This window comes from Eublepharis macularius, chromosome 7, assembly GCF_028583425.1.
Source record: "Eublepharis macularius isolate TG4126 chromosome 7, MPM_Emac_v1.0, whole genome shotgun sequence".
NCBI lineage: Eukaryota > Metazoa > Chordata > Lepidosauria > Squamata > Eublepharidae > Eublepharis > Eublepharis macularius.
Genome location: NC_072796.1, coordinates 85,521,030 through 85,538,482, shown reverse-complemented (window position 1 = coordinate 85,538,482; position 17,453 = coordinate 85,521,030). Strand labels below are relative to the sequence as shown.

At 46.4% G+C, this 17,453-nt stretch overlaps 1 protein-coding gene across 3 annotated transcripts in view; it reads left to right on the top strand.

Moving 5' to 3' along the window:
- Nucleotides 1-17,453, top strand: part of PCMTD1 (protein-L-isoaspartate (D-aspartate) O-methyltransferase domain containing 1) — a 92,033-nt gene that overhangs the window by 63,404 nt on the left and 11,176 nt on the right. For 2 of the 3 annotated variants that reach the window (XM_054984950.1, XM_054984951.1), the window contains exons 4-5: nt 13,937-14,108; nt 16,430-16,450. In XM_054984950.1, the coding sequence (XP_054840925.1) occupies nt 13,937-14,108; nt 16,430-16,450 (193 nt within the window). The remainder of the gene's footprint in view (nt 1-13,936; nt 14,109-16,429; nt 16,451-17,453) is intronic. The other variant, XM_054984952.1, reaches the window with a different exon arrangement.

Genomic DNA, 17,453 nt, shown 5'->3' with positions numbered 1-17,453 from the left:
GAACATATAGTCCCCACTTGCAAGGTCTGCCAGGGGTTCACGCATAAAGCCAGGCAGGAGCGGTCCGCCCGCCTCAAGGCTTCACTGTGGCAGCGGGTCTTGGACGCCCCTGGGCCCTCCGAGGCGGAGAAGCCGGGGGCCGCGGAGAAGGCTGGCCGAACCCCCACCCATGCCGGGGGCCGGTCTCGAGCGGGCTCTGTGGCCTCTTCCAAATCAGTGGCTACATCCCGCCCGGCGGGCAAGCCGGCGTCAAGGGCAAGCTCGGTGGCGAAGTCGTCGAAGTCTCCGCATAAGTCGGCGTCGGTGAGGTCGGAACCGGGGAGGTCGGCTCCGAGGCCGGAACCGAGTGAGTCGGATCCGATAAGGTCAGCCCCGGCGTCAATCGGAGGGCCTGCGACAGTCCCGGGACCGGAGGCTGCGCGGAAGGCATCGACCAAGAGGGCGTCGGTTCCAAAAGCCTCCTCCGAGTCGGTTCCGAAGAAGAGGGCTAAGAAGTCCAAGCATCGCTCTCGGTCCCCTCGGCGCCGGTCTACGGAAGAGGTGGTCCTGGTGTCTCTACCTACGCCATCACCTCACCTGGACTCCCCTGACCGTCCCCTCCTTGAGGAAGAGGTGCCGGATCCGGGGGCCTATGTGGTCCTGTCGAGCGGACGGCGTTCGCCAACACCGGAATCGACCCCGGCTCCGCATCGTCGGATCCGAGAGGCGACTAGGGATCCGTCGCCTGCACAGTCTGTCCGTAGCCAGCGGTGTTGGTCTGAGGGGAGTGTCGGATCCGAGCGGGTCGGATCCGAGCGGTCCGTGGCTGCGCGTCACCAGCAGGCTTCAGGTCTACCGGAGGCCTATCGGTGCCTGTGGAAAGGGGCTCCACCTGGCTTCAGGTCATCGGATCCGGGGCCGTCGTCGTCTGGCCATCGTGAGTGGTTGCCTCCACCCTTCCCAGAAGGGGAAGTGTCAGCACCAGCGTCTGATGAGGATGACGAGGATGCAGGGTCTGGCTACCACTCTGAGTCGTTCTCCGAGCCATCCCCGGACGACAATGTTGGCCCTTCCACCAGCTCTCCCTTCGAGGACCTGCGGATTTATGCAGACCAAATGGCCCGCATGTCCAAGGCCTTGGAGATTGACGTGTCTTCTGTGGTCCCGAGGACGAAGGACAAGTTGTTGTGCAGAATCTATGGGGAGAACCCGGCTACAGTAGGTTTTCCTATGTTGGAGGGCTTGGAGGAGATCATCGACAAGGTCTGGAAGTCACCATCTGACCTGCCTGCCACGTCCAAACGCATCGAACAGATGTATAAGATCAAACAGGGGACGTGGCAGTCTCTCATCAAGCACCCTCCACCGTCATCCCTGATAGCCGAGGAGATTCAGCACAAGAGGTCGGGGTCCTCCTCCGTCCCGCCGGATAAGGAGGGAAAGAAGATGGACGCACTGGGTAGGCGTCAGTACTCCGTTGCTGCTTTAGCCCTTCGGATAGCCAACTATCAAACGATCATGGCAGGCTATCAGCTCTACCTCTGGGAGAAGCTGGCGAACTATGTCACTGACCTCCCTGCTGACAAGAAGGCGGTGGTGTCGTTGCTGCAGACGGAGGCAGTACGATTGTCAAAGCAACAGATGAATGCCGGGAGTCATGCGGCTGACACGGCTGCTCGGGGTATGGCGTCAGCGGTGCTTCTGAGGAGGCACTCGTGGTTGCGGTCGACTGCCATCCCGCAGGAGGTGAAGGCCAAGATCGAACGTCTGCCCTTCGAGGGTGACTCCCTCTTCTCCACCACCACCGACGAGGCGCTTAAAAAGAAGAAGGAGGACCGGCAGACGGCACGCTCCCTGGGGGTCACCCCGGCGGACAGGTCCACGTTCAAGCCTCGGTACTCGTCGAGGTATAACCCCTACCAGTACCGCAGCAGATATCAACCCCGCCCATACTATCAGCAGTACCCTCCCTCGCAGCGCCAGTACACACCAGCGCAACACCAGGGCAGGAGGCGTAGGCCGTTCAAGCCCCGCTCATCTCAACCTCCGCCCCAGCAAAAAGATCCGCAAGGGGCTGGAAGGCAGTTCTGAAGGCCCGGCCCTGCGGCAGCCCTGAACTTTTCGGACAGACTCAGACCTCTCTTGTCTGAATGGGAGTCAATAACATCTGACTCATGGGTCTTAACGATTGTTGATAAGGGTACGGGCTGGAATTCACTGAACTGCCGATGTGTACTTCACCACTAAGTGTGGTGAATAATACCTTAGTTGAGCTGGAGGATGAGATTAGGTCCCTCTTGGCGAAGGGTGCTGTTGAAGAGGTGGCCTTTGTGGAGTCTGAGAAGGGTTTCTTTTCCCGGTTCTTCCTGGTCCCTAAGAAGGATGGGGGTCTACGTCCAATTTTGGATCTTAGGGGCCTAAATGCCTTTTTAAGGGTGACCAAGTTTAAGATGATCACACTGCCTGCTGTAATTGCCCTTTTGAAGAGGGGGGATTGGTTCGTTGTCCTGGATTTAAAGGACGCTTATTTCCACGTGGGGATCTTGGAGGAGCACAGGAGATTTCTGTGCTTCGTTTACAAGCAGCGGGTATTCCGTTACAAGGTTCTCCCCTTTGGCCTTTCCACAGCCCCACGTGTGTTTACCAAGTGCGTGGCCCCTGTGGTTTCCTTTCTTCGAGAGCAGGGATGTACCATCTACCCCTATCTCGATGATTGGCTTATAACGGCGGGCTCGGAGGTTAAGCTGCTGCAAGATGTGGCATTGGTGCTAGACACTTGCGAACGCTTAGGCCTCCTGGTGAACTTTGAAAAATCTAAGCTGACACCTAGCCGTGTTGTGCCTTATATTGGGGCAGTGTTCGACTCATTGGAGGCCAAGGCTTTATTGCCTCCGGAGCGGGCACGTTCCTTGAAGGGCCTGGTGTCCTTGTTTAAACGAAACCATTTTCAACCGGTCCGCATGATTCAATGCTTGCTGGGGCATATGGCTGCTGCCACCCTGGTGGTCCCTTTTGCGAGGCTGCGGATGCACCCGCTCCAGAATTGGTTTGTAAGGAGATACAATGCCTTACAGCATCCTCCGACTGCTAAGTTCTCTGTCCCTAGGACCATTATATCCTCTCTTGACTGGTGGTTGTCGGATATTAATTTGTTTAAAGGGACCCCATTTGGTTTCCATCATCCTGAGTTCTCGGTGACCACGGACGCCTCTCTGCAAGGGTGGGGGGCTTTCTGTGGGGAGCTATGTGTTCAGGATGTGTGGTCTGAGAGAGAAAGGGGTCTCCATATTAATGTGCTTGAACTGAGGGCTGTTCGTTTTGCACTTATGTCATTCACAGCGATCTTGCAGAACCATCAGGTGCTGGTGCAGACGGACAACACTACCGCCATGTATTACCTGAACTGGCAGGGCGGCACGGTGTCCATGATCCTCTGCAGGGAGGCCACGCTCATTTGGGAATGGGCAATCAGGAATGGGGTGACGCGATTCGGTTTCGTTTTCTCAGCCATGCCGGACGCTCCTCTCGGCTGGTCCGGGAGGAAACGACCGGGCACCCTGACCGGGCGGCTGATCCGCAAGGATTAGCCCCCAGGACTCCCAGGGAGGGAGCCAGGGTCCGGGACGCGGCGGGAAGAACTCCCCGGAATCAATGCGGGGGGGAATTGCCCGTTTGTCCCTATGGAGGCCGGCAGATGTGCGCGGCGCCTCGAGTGCCGCCGGGCAACGAGAAACGGCAAATAAAAGAAACAGGCGGAAGCCCGTAAACAAGCGAATCCCTTCTGTTCTACAAGCGTTAGTGAAGGAGAGGTTGATCTGAAAGACTCGTTCTTCCCCTTCGTTGAGTTCCAGAATTTTGTTGGCGCCCCCCCCCAAATGGCAGCAAAGAAGCAAAGTCCCGCTCTCGGTAAGTCAATCTCGGCTACCTTGAAGGGGGAGTCGCTCGAAGAGTTGGTGCGCAGGGCGGTGGTGGAAGCCATAAAACCCTTTGTTGACAAGCTGAACGAAACTGATCAAAGGGTGGGCTTAATTGAAAGCGAAGTGAAAACCATTAAGGCAGCAGCGGGGGGGGCAGAGAAGTCTGCTCTGGAAAGTGCGTCACTTGTGAAGGCTACAAAAAAGGAGCTGAAGCTGGTTGAGAACCAGCTGATCGGGCTACAGATGGAACGAACGCAGACAATTTTGCGTCTCCAAAACGTGAAAGAGGAGGAAAAAGAGGATCTGTGGGAGGTGGTCTCGGAACTATTGGCGATACCCGCGAGAACGACTAAAGAAGAGGTTAAAAGCGCCATTTTGGAGGTCCGTCGGGCTTCTTCAAAATATGCAACAAAGCGACAGTTGCCTCGTGAGATCATTATTGACTTTTCATTTAAAAAGATTCGGGACACCATCCTATATAACTCATACAATGCGGATTTGGACTTTATGGGTTTGAAAGTCAAGATTTTGAAGGACGTTCCATTTCTAGTCCGGAAACGGCGTTTTAAATATAAAAAGTTTGCAGCTCTTCTGAGGGACCATGGAATAAAGTACAAATGGTTATTCCCGGAAGGAATATGGTTCAGATATAAAGATCAGGCCTATAAGATATTATCAGAAGATCAACTAAAGGACTTTGAGAATAAAAACCCAGAACTCTGCTGCACCGAGAACGAAGAAAAGGAGGAGCCGGAGGGGGGGAGGAGGAGGAGGAGAGCACCGCAACAGCGGTTGCACAGAGAGAACTGCGTCCGGGACCTAGAAGGGGGAGGAAAGTTTAATCAGAATTTGAAATGTTTATTCTCTGTATGATTAAGCACTCCATCATTATCCTATGGAGCTATTTTTGTATTATGACAGTATGAAGGGAAACATTGAAGTGTAGTGTTTAGTGTTTGTAGTTCATCCCCCCCCCTTTTTTCTTTTTTCTTTTTCCACCCCCCTTTGTCCCTTCCCTCTCCCCTTTCCTTGTGATAGTCTTGTGTAGTGCGGTGTAGTGTTTTGTAGTTATGAAAAATAAAAAAATTTATATAAAAAAAAAAAGGAATGGGGTGACGCTTCGCGCCATTCATGTGGCTGGGTCGGACAATGTGCAGGCGGACACCCTCAGCAGGGTGCACATGCTGAATCACGAGTGGGGGCTCAACGCAAAGTACGTTGGGCCGATCTTTCGGAAATGGGGTCGCCTGAGCATAGACGTGTTCGCGACATCGGTGAACACCAAGGCCGAGATCTTTTGTTCTCGGGCAGGGAGCGATCCCCTCTCTATTGGGGATGCCTTCCAATTTACTTGGGCCCGGGGACTACATTACATGTTTCCGCCTTTCCCTCTCATACCCAGAGTGCTATGCAAGGTGGAAAGGGACAACACGGACTGCATCTTAGTGGCTCCGTTCTGGCCACGGCAGCTCTGGTTCCCGAAGCTGCTGGAGATGTCCGGCCATGCTTACGTGGCCCTTCCGCCCCGGCGGGATCTCCTCCTGCACGGGAAGCTCTTCCACCACGAGCCCGGGAAACTACACCTGACCGCTTGGCGGATTCGACCCCGTCCCTAGGCTTCTCTGAGCCAGTCGAGAGGGTCCTATTGAACGCTAGGAAGCCCTCCACCCGGCGTACCTACAAGTCGAAGTGGAGTAGGTTTGAGGCTTGGGCCGCCTCTAGGAAGGTAGAGCCTCTGTGCAGCCCCTTGGGGATGGTCCTGGACTATCTTTGTGAACTGAAGGACCGGGGCCTTAGTGTGGCGTCTCTGAAGGTGCACTTTGCGGCCATCTCTGCGTTCCACGACCGGGTGGATGGCTGCACGGTTTTCTCTCACCTTCGGTCCCGCCAGTTTTTGAAGGGGATGCTTAATCTTTACCCGCCTGTGTCACCCCCTGTGCCCCAGTGGTCTCTCTCCCTGGTCCTGGCTAGGTTGATGTTGCCCCCCTTTGAGCCTTTGGCTACGTGCCCTCTGGACGCTCTCCTACAAGGTGGCATTCCTCGTGGCGATCACTTCTGCCAGACGGGTCAGCGAACTGGCTGCTCTTAGGGCGGACCCCCCGTTTCTTCGCTTTCATGCGAATAAGGTGGTCTTGCGACCGTGTCTTTCGTTCCTGCCCAAGGTGGTGTCAACCTTTCACCTTTCACAGGAGATTTCTCTGCCTGTATTTTTCCCTGAAGCTTCTACTAAAGGGGAAAAGGCCCTCCACAGTTTGGATCTGCGGAGGGCACTGGCTTTTTATTTGGAAAGGACAAGGGTGTTCAGGAACAGTCCCTACCTTTTTGTGTGTTTTGGGGCAAAGGATAAGGGTCGCAGGGCGTCTGCTCAGACGGTGTCCCGTTGGATTGTGACAGCCATTGTAAGGGCCTACGCCACGGCTAAGGTGGACTGTCCTTTGGGTGTCAGGGCTCACTCCACACGGTCCCAGGCGGCATCTTCGGCACTGCTTAGGGGTGTACCTTTAGCTAATATTTGTAGGGCTGCAACTTGGTCGTCCGCTGATACCTTTGTACGACATTACGCTGTTGATGTTAATGCCAATGAGGATGTGGCTGTAGCTAGGGCCGTCCTCCACTCCTTGTTTCCCTAGGAGTATGCTGATTAATCTGCTCCGATGGGGAAGGCGGAGTCTCTGTATGTAGTGTATATATATATGTATATGTATATGTACTTGTTAGATGTTGTGGGGTTGGTATGTTTCCACATGTATATGTGTGTATATATTGTTGCTCTTTTTTCCTGCTGTATAATAAAATTGAGTTGGATTTCACCCCACCTTCCTTATTGTGTGAAGCTTGGTACTCTCCCATGTGTGGAGGCACAGAAGAACGAAGATGAAGACAGGGTTAACATACCTGTAACTTATGTTCATCGAGTTCTTCTGTGCCAACACACAACCCTCCCTCCTGCCCCGCTGTGAACTCCAACGCAGATTGCTGTACTTTTGGGCTATAGTTCTAGTTGCTCAGTCGGAGTTATGGCTCTGTGTATTGGATGAGCGGCGGCAAGGGAGAACTGAGGGAAGGGGCCGTTGGCCGCTGGAGGAGCATGTGACCGTTTGGGCGGGAAACGGTTGCTGAGGCGCGCGGCAAACGGGCCCTTCGGAGCTAGGAAAGCGGTGAAGAATCTTCCGGCGGCTGGCCTGCGCGTGCGCAGTACCCATGTGTGTCGGCACAGAAGAACTCGATGAACATAAGTTACAGGTATGTTAACCCTGTCTTCTGTAGCCATGGGCACTCCAATCTCATCCCTGCAAACCCTGATAGGCAGCTCTGACGGCCAACACAGATGGCCAAACACAAACACAGATGCCGCCGGCATCACCCACCATTCCTGTATCACTGGGAACAGTGGGGCGCCCCTCACCCTTTGCCTCCACGATCCACGGATCAAGAACGGGAGATGATCGGTGTGGATCGTTTATTTGGGATCGTTGCCGGCCCCGATCCACGATAAGCTGGATCGTTAATTTTTTTTGGATCGTGCCCATCTCTATTCTCAGCATCAAAGAGACATTTTCTTGCATACTAATGACTGTTTACATTTCCATAAAACTGAGCCACATATTAGCATTTTGAACAAGGAATACTTTCAGAGGACTTTACTCCAGGTCACTTTCATGTTTCCAGATAGCATGTTTCTGAAATTACTGCTTAGAGCCCACAATAGCTGCTATATACTTAACATGATCGAGAGGTACTTGGCAACACAAATCATTCAGATTAACTCAGAGTTGAAATAAGTCCTTTGTGCCACATTTTAAGGCTATTTACAGTATAAAAGTACAATCCTGAACAGAGTTACTTATTTCTGAGTTCACTGAAGTCAATGGCTTTAACAGAGTAACTGCATAGGCTGGTGCCAAAAATATTATTCCAACAAAGAATAAAAAGCAGCAGTTCATTAAAATGGGATGTAAAAGCCTAGACATAACCTCCATAACCTACGAGACCACCTCTCCCATTATGCCCCATGCAGGGCCTTGTGCCCTGCAGAGAAACAGCTTCTGGTGGTCCCCGGCCCTAGGGACATTCGGCTGGCTTCAACTAGGGCCTTTTCTGCCCTGGCTCTGGCCTGGTGGAATGCTCTCCCAATGGAGATTCAGGTCCTGTGGGACCTTTTACAGTTCCACAGGACCTGCAAGACAAAGCTGTTCTGCTGGGCCTTTGACTAGGGGCCAGTGTTCTGTCCGCTCTTCTAACCACCACACCCTCTTTTTGCAGCCACCCTGGAGTTACATTATGGCAGTGCCCATGGTTATGGTGACTCTGTAGTGGCCTGGTTTGTTTGATGGCGCCCGGATTTTTATACTGTTTGTATTAATGTGTATTAATATTGGAATTTATGCTATTTGCAATAATGTTTTATTGTATATTTACAATATATTCTGTTGGAAGCCACCCTGAGCCTGCTCGTGAGAAGGGCAGGGTATAAGTCGAACTAACTAACTAACTAAATAATATCACACAAGTAACTTTGACTTTAAGGCAAAGTGGGATAGCAATTTCTTAAATTAAAATCTTTAAAACTTGCATTTCTTTTGTCTTTGTGCTCTGAGTACATTACTAAATTGCTTTGGCAAAAATGGTAGTGTAATGGGATAAGGGTAGCCAATTTGCTTATAAACCATGACCAACAAATCCAACTCCCTCACATATTTCCCAAAAGCTAAACTTGAAAGTTTCTAGGGAGTTATATTTGGGGGTGTCAGCACATGATGAATAAGTAATAAGCTGTAACTAAATAAATAGATTTTATAGTGGCTAAAGTTGGCCTGAGTGCTGCATGTGGTCAGGTGTCTCTGCAAATACCAAAGAATTATTCTGGCTGCCAGGATGAAAGATGAAAGAAAAATATATTTCATCCACTTTGGAAGATTTTCTCAATTTATCATCACACTACTACATTTCCATGAAGAAGTTCTCATGAGTGAGTGGATAATAAACTCAAGTTAAGTGCTGTCTGTTAATAATGGAGCAGAGAAGAGATTAAGGAATCAGACTGTTCTGAATGTGGCAAAAGCCAACACCTTACCTGGTGCCCATCAAGTGTTTTCACTTGGTACCAGCACAACTTCTGATAAACTATTAGAGATCTGATTGGCTATGCAGATTTTTTTTAAAAAAAATTGCTTCGGTGGTGTTAGCCACCCATGTTAGTTTTATTCTTTGTCACTCCTCTTTCTGAGTGTATTTTTAAAATTATCCCTCCTCTCCCCAGCACTGGAACCTCTCTCTCTCTCTCTCTCTCTCTCTCTCTCTCTCTCTCTCTCATATGGTCGTACCCACCACCCTGTGTCAGAATTCCAAAGCTGCCCACAGGCTCAAAATAGTTGGGGACCCCGATATAAATTATAGAATCAGGTAAAGTTATAAATACATTATTTTAATAAATTTGCTAATCTTTCCCTCCTCTGAACTTTCAACCCAGATATTTTAATGTTAAATGCAAATTAGATGTGTTTACTGTTAGCTGCTTCCAACTCTATTACTTTCTGCATGAAGATGATGCTAAGTAAACCTTTCTTCTTAATGCACATGTTTGCAAATGAGTTTACTAAGAACATTCGGTAAGGCAGGAAATTATCAGTAAGGTGTAAATTTCTTTGCGTTTGCATGTTGTCTACCCCAAGCATCTATACTTTCTATGTATAGATAAAAATAATTTCTACAGAGAAATAAAAACAGAAGTCCAGTGACCCATTATCGGCTAAGAAAATTTATTGCAGCATAATCTTTCATGAGTCAGAGCTCACCCTCAGAAGCAACCAACTTATTTTCAGATTGAATTGGGATCTAAGAAATGAGACTTTAGATCTTTTTGTTGTTGTTGCTCCCAAGTTGAATAATATACAAGTTTTAGAGAGAACTTCTGGGCATCTTTTGGGATCGCTCCCCACACAGCTGAGAAGATGGCGGGACTTGGCTTTGTCCTAACAACTTGTTGGCTTATTCCAGGACCTTGCTAACTAGTTCTCTTCTGCTCCATTATAAGAATTATCAGGCAGAGATACTGTCCCTGAATTGTAGAGAGAAGTTTTATAACTGAAGTTTGCACAAAAGAGAATATTAATATCACTTCTGTAGTATATTCTTTCTGTAGGAATGCAGAGCAAAATGAGCCTCTCATGGCTGGCAGCAGAAATGCTGAGGTATAACAAACATCCACCTTTACTATTCAGGGTGTTGTAGAATCCTTACAGTTTGTATAAGTCCTGTTTGTAAGAAGACCACCACTTCTGTTTGTGTTATTTATGTAGGAAAGTTTATTTTGTTTTAAAAATGGTTTTTGCTCATTAACAGCAATGGAAAGCTGGCTAAATAGACATGTTCATATTTCTCAAAAATGCAATCTAGAAAGATCTCACTGATTTTCTGAAATTTCCTTTTTCCAGCCATAGCAAATAATTCATGTAGCTCCTGGAAAGAGTGATGTTTGTTGAATTGGTGGTCCAAATAGTGCGTTCAGAATAGTTTATGCACATTTTTGCATACTGTAGTCTAAACTCTCCATTTTTTTGTATACCGTGGCGAGCAGGTTTGCAAGGTTGACCTTAGCAACTGGCAGTGGGAGATGGCAGGCAATAGAGGGGATTCTTACTTTCACACATTTGCATCAGCATGATTTTATCATTTCAGGTAATGACATCAACACGCCAGAACTGTTTTGGGGTTTTTGCCCAAATTTCAGATCTTTAACCAGATTGTGATGGCATCACTTCCAGGCGACAGAAAGTGATGTCACTTCATTACCAGTGATGTCACAGCATCACATAGAAGAGCCTGCTCCAAGCTTCTGTGTCCCCCTTTCTTCCCCTGCCATCCAGCTGAGCAGCAGCAGAAGCCATGGACTGTTGGGGGCTGGGGGTCCCCCAAACCTGGCAGGATCTGGCAGCCCTAGTGGCCAGCTATGATGCTCATGATTGGATAGCTGCTAAGATTTATAGTCAGTAAATATAGCCAGTAAGAACTGAAAAATGCGTAGTTCTCTAGGAAATGAAGAAATACCCCCTTGTATATCTTGTTGCTTACATAGGTTTGCCAACTCTAGTTTAGGAAATTCCTGGAGATTTGGGGGTGGAGCGAGGGTGTAGGGTTTGGTGAGGAGAGGGACCTCAGTGGGGTATACTACCATAGAGTTCATGCTCCAAAGTAACCATTTTCTCCAGGGAAACTCATATTTCTCATCTGAAGATCAGTCATAATTTGGGGAGATCTCCAGGCTCCAGCTAGAGGTTGCCAACTTTATTCTTACATTCCCCTTTAGCCCTTGTAAAACAACTTTTCTAGAAAACAATACGATACAATATTTTTGATTTGGCCATTATCAGAATGTTACAAATGTGTTTTTTATTTTAAAGCAGAATTCTGTCCAACAAAGTAAGAATTCAGGATTGACCTCCTGCGCTGGGCAGGGGGTTGGACTAGATGGTCTGTATGGCCCCTTCCAATTCTATGATTCTATGAGAACATTGGGACCAAACTACATAATACACTGGTAAATCAATGAATGACTGCCCCAAATAGGGTGTTTTTTTGTTTTTTTTGTGTAGAGTGTTTTGGAGCCAGGATGTCATTGAGATTGGCTGCAGTATGATATGAGAGGAGGTTTAATAATGTTTTGTCTCATGCTGTTTTCTTGACCTCAAACAGTTCCCAAATCTTTTACAGCCTGTATGTTATTTTTCAGCAAATAGCAGGTTCTTCCTCATTTTTTATCAAACAGTTAACCTCCTTCTCATCATATCACAATCTCTGTCCAAATTGGGGGGCCCTTCCCTGTGGTCTGGAAATATTTGCAGTTCTCCCAGTGTCTCTTTTTAGGCAATTATATTTGTCATTTGTAAATGATCTCAAGTACTGTGGTTTTAAATATCGAATATCAAGTGTCATGCCATGCATTATACTTAATGTACAATTTTATATTTGCATGCAAAATTCTATTGCTGTTAATGTGTTTTATTCAGTGTGTTAATATTTCTTTTCACATACATACCCCACACCAGCCAGCAATTTCTGCCTCTTCCCCTTCCTTCCTTCCTTCCTTCCTCAGACTTGCTTCCTCTGTTGCACTGCTGTCAGGGCTCCAACCTGGTCACCCCTTCATGCCAGAGTGGAGGGGAGCAGAGGGGAATTGCACGTCAGAACTTCCTGCACTTTCTTTCCACTTCACTGCAGCAAAAGTAAGGTGTGTCAATGGGCTCTCCTTCCACTACTGCTCCTCTTTCTGGGCTCTCCTTCCACCATTGCCGCTCCCTCCCCTTTCTCCCCTTTCTCCTCTTCTCCTCCCTCCCCTTCAGCTAGGTGTCCAGTATTTTCAGGACATTTCCCCCAAACAGTCTAAGGAAATACTACACTGTCCTGGTGAACCTGGAAACACTACACTGTCTTTGGGTCTGCTTACCTGGCTGGAAGAGGGGAGGGGGAGGCAGGCCAGGAGCCACCAGAGTATGTGGCAGAATGGTGCATATACTCTGATTATCCTCTTCCCATGAAAAACTGGAAGCTACATGGCCGTTTTCACACATCTTTACATAACACAAAACTCATGGAACAAGGGCATCTTCATGGCGTCATAAATTTTTTTAGAATGGAAATATATATGCATTACAATCCAGCAAAAGTTGAGGACTTTTGTCCCATTCATTTCACATGCTTTACTCTTTCATTAGAACAAACAGGACAAGAAAGTATTCAACCCTGATTGGACTATATTGATAGTAAATTAGGTGTTCTGTGTATTGTAAAGATAATGCAATTGCAGTATGTGTAAGTTCCATTCATTACAAAAACTTGTTTTTTCTTTATTTTTCTATTTTATAGTTTTACAATGTGCCTTGAATCTCAATGAGAAAGGTGGACAATAAATTAAGTAAAATAAATAAATCATAATCTGTCTCCAAACTTCTAATTGCAATGTTCTGAAAATTAAAATAAATATTAGTTGGAACACTGTTCGGAAACCATGAGTCTTTTGTCAAGGAGAAAATTAAAAGTTTTTAAAACAAGCAGCTAACAAAATTATTTACATTTAAACAAAAAAAATTCTTGAAATTGTAGTGTATGTCTACAGTATAGATTGGAATCATCATTATGTAATGCTGTAGATTGTCTTTACATAACAATTTTCTTACTATGTATTTTGAGTAAAACCTTGTCCTTCACTCATTCCAGACAGGGGGATGTCATAGGGTTTTTTTTCCACTGTTCATCAGAATTTCTGTCAGAAAAAAAGTGTTTTCCCCTGAATTTGTCTAGGCCTCTCCAGCTCTACCCCTATGCTACAGATATTTTATAAATAAATTTTAAATGCTATTTTGATAATAAATATTACATTTTACTGACTGATTTTAGAATATTATTCCGTGTTTCAAACTTACGGTAAATTGCTCACTATCAAAACCACTGAACATCTCAAAGTAGACTGGTAGGCAAAAACAGCTGTGGAAAGCCCCCCCCCCCATGGAGGGGTCTGGGAAGGAGGAAGAGGTCCTGTCCCCCCCCCCACACACCCCTAATGGAGAAGAAGGAAGCAGGCTTACCATAATTTCTTCCCAGCTCCGATCTTCCTGCCTTGTATGGGGGTAGGGGCCACCAACTTATACTGGCAGCAGCTCCCAACCCCTTCACAGAGGCTGCTAAGCGTAGAGCAGTGGTGGTAATGATTTCCAGCCATTTTGTGTAGGGCAGTCCAAGTGACAGGGTATCTCTGCCCAGGCCATCAGCCTACCAGGAGTCTCCCTGGTGGCCTTAATGGCAAATCCTCCTGGGGAACAACTAATCTTTTGACCAATTTTAAATTTTGTGATAAGTTTTCTTTTCTTGAAATGACACAGCTTCAAATATTTAAGCATATTCAACTGTAGTGCAGTGTAAAGATACAGAATATAATATGCATATAGATAGTGTTCTCGATTGCAGATAAGTGTCATTGAAATTCTGCTATAGGTTGCTGCTTTTCTAGTGTGATAAACTGAAAAAGCTAATTTGTTTGTCTGCAGGTTTGAATTTTGTGAACCTGCGTTTGTAGTTGGCAACTGTTTGCAGATATCATCTGACAGTCATCAGTATGACAGGATTTACTGTGGAGCTGGTGTCCAGAAAGACCATGAGAACTACATGAAAATCTTATTGAAAGTTGGAGGCATTCTAGTTATGCCCATAGAAGATCAGGTGATTTTTTAAATGTTAAGATTAAAATATAGTAGTCATGTACAAGCTTTTTTTCTGAATTACTCTCTTATTGTCAGTTGCCTCAGTACAGTGAATACAAAGGTATTTTGTAAACCTTAAACCAGAGAATGGCAAAAAACAGTGGAATGGGGCACATACAGCTCACCATTCCTCTGTGACCTACAGAAATGTTCCTGGTATTGCCTAGTAGAAAGAGGGGGGCTGTTCCTGTAAATTTTATACAAATTTGTTCTGACATAGCCTTTCCCTGGTTATGTTATGATGATGCTGTACCATGTACAGTGGCAAAGGTATACCACAAAAATAAGCTGATTGAAAGATTAGATGTCCTTCTGTCCCTAGTCTATAAATAAGTTGTCTGCCCATATTTTCAAAATTGTAAATTTACTAACATTCTTTGGATCATGTTAATCGATTACCTATGCTGAAGCTCAGTCATTTGTAAGGATTTAGAGCCGAAACAGACGAGACGAGTTCCCTCAATTCAACCTGGGTTGAATTGCCTCAAGGTTTGATGGGAAATGTAGGCATTTCTCCTTCCCGTCACTCAGAGGAGGAGGGGGGAGGAGGAGGGCTCCTCTTGCCCAGCCGCTGCCGTTCCCAAGCGCAAGGGACTCGAGGAGCCTGGAAAGTGGCAGGGGGATGCTCTTAGGCTGGGGCGCGGCGGCATTCTTGCTGCTGCCGCTCGCCGCTGCTGCCTCTCTCACCGCTGGAGAAGAAAGCCAAGAGGAAGGAGGACAAGAGGAAGAGGCTGGGGTGGGGGGGCGGGGGGCGGCTGCAGCAAGAGTGCCGCCGCCGCCGCGCCCCAGCCTAAGAGCATCCCCCCGCCACTTTCCAGGCTCCTCGAGTCCCTTGCGCTTGGGAACGGCGGCGGCTGGGCGAGAGGAGCCCTCCTCCTCCCCCCTCCTCCTCTGAGCGACGGGAAGAAGAAATGCCTACATTTCCCGTCAAACCTTGAGGCAATTCAACCCAGGTTGAATTGAGGGAACTCGTCTCGTCTGTTTCAGCTCTTAGTGCAGGAGTCGTCAGTCTTTTTTGAGCCTCAAGGTAGCTTTGTGGTGGGCTCTAGCAGAAAACAGCTGCAATGGGAGGTGGAGTCAGTTACAAAATGCCTGCCACAGGAGACAGAGCCAACCACAAAATGCGTAACTCTGATAGCAGATCTTCAACATTTCAGACAGAAGTTCTGTTTAATAGGATAACCACAATATATATGTCCTCATCTAGTAGAATGTCTTCATTTAGCAGTTACCTAACACACTTAAAAGGAAAAAGTGCTGCTGCTTCCGGCTATCCCCTTTACATGAGCCCTTCTTTCATGAGCCCAACCACTTCTAACCTATGACAATGCTAAAGGGCTGGTGAGAACTCCTTACACTGGTGTGTAGTGTAAGAGATTCTGACCATATTTTGATAGGAACATAAATGATGATTGAAAAGTGATCAACATTTGATGTAGTTATGTTATATCAACTTGCACCTGAATTATCAAAATACATTCAAATTAGGAAAATCTGTTGACATCAATAGAAGTTCCATTTAGGTGTTTTAAGCATTTTAGCCATGCAAGCAAGTCTTACTTAGTTAGTCTTACTTACTTACTTAGAATCAAGTCCCACTGTGTTTTTAGAATATAACTGTTTGCACAGGTAAAGTTCTTTACATAAAGCCAATTTCAACATTATACCATAAACATCAAAACTCAAAAAGGCCCACCTGGTCACACCCACTTTTGAAATCACTTGGTGAGTGACAGGAAAAGTGTGGGTGGGTGGCATAGCACCCATGTGCACCATGTTGGGGACCCCTGATTTAGTGTATGTTTGATTAGTGGGCATTACTTTTTCAGTACTACTACTGGTTGTAACTTTATGATCAGTTTTTTTTTTATGCAGAGAATTTCTTGAGGTATCTATAGTAGTGTAGACCCTATGACCGGATGCACAAAACTCTGCTAATATTCAACTAATAGAATTCCAAGAAACAGATGGATCACATATGAAATTCCCACATATTTTCACTATTCAGCACTTTCTGGAGCAATATAGGAATCCAGCCAAGGGAAAAGGTAACTACACCACGCAGGTAACTTGGGCATTAGCCCTAAAAAGTCCACACAATGGAAACAACAAATTACTGAAGGTAAATATTTACATTAAAAGGCAGATTTAATGCTTAACATGTACAGGCACATTGGTACATTTTCTGTCTCAGGTTTTGATACACAAGGACAGAATGTTTTGAGAAGCATGAAACTTTGAGTAATACAATAATACTTAGCGCTTATTTTTTATTCATAGATCTCAAAGGGCTTTTCTACGGTGAGTATATTATCTCCAGTTTACAGATAGGGAAATCTAGGTACACTGAAACATGACTTGCTCAAGCTGACTGTATCCCTAGTGAGCCTACATTGCTGTATAAGTAAACAAAGTACTTTGTAAGCATTCCCATCAATTAAATTGTCATACAGATGCTTTATAGTTGTTCGATTTAAAAACATGTTCTGTTGTTATAGACTAGGATATTATGGATTTTTTTTTCTAAATTGAGAGGTTTACATTATACCACTTTTGTTCAGTGATCATTGATGACAATTTATTGAAATTAAAACACTGCACTGAAGCAAGATTTGTTGAAATAAACAGTTGTACTGTTGGTCTATCCAGAAGATAGCAGCTTAATGTATTTTTAAGAAAAATTGGATGGATATGGTTGATTTGTTAGATTTGATAGATACATTTCAGTATCAAGGAATAAAAGAAGAACTGGAAACTGGCATACCCTGGTCTTATAATCCTAACCAATTCAAATACTAAAGGAAACCCTTCTGAGAGAATTTGTGCAATGTGAATGTTTAATATTTTGATCTGTAATATGCAGCCATTTAACTACATATCTTTCAGTTCTGAGTATTCATGTCATAGCAAGTCTCTGAGGAGGTGACATATACATTTTCTGAATAAATATCACTATATGCATTAAGTACTTATTGTCCCTAGGCAATTCATGGATTTGCATGCATCAGATTTCAGTCAATAATATAACTGTGTACTAAAAATTCTAAAAGTAACAGTTCATCTGCAGTCTTCCTGTGCAGTCCCACATGGGACTGTGCACGCGCAGGCCTGCCGGCTTCGGAGATTTTTGAAAGCTGAAAACACTAGGGGGCGCCCTCGCCTCTCAGCGCGCATGCACGGCCGTCTTTCCCGCCAAGAGGCGGGGCACACCCGACGTACCCTCACTTCCTCTTTTGCTGCCGACTTGAGAGGTTCTAGCTCGTCCATTATCCAGCGTTATTCAGCGAAACTAAGAATGTTGGGA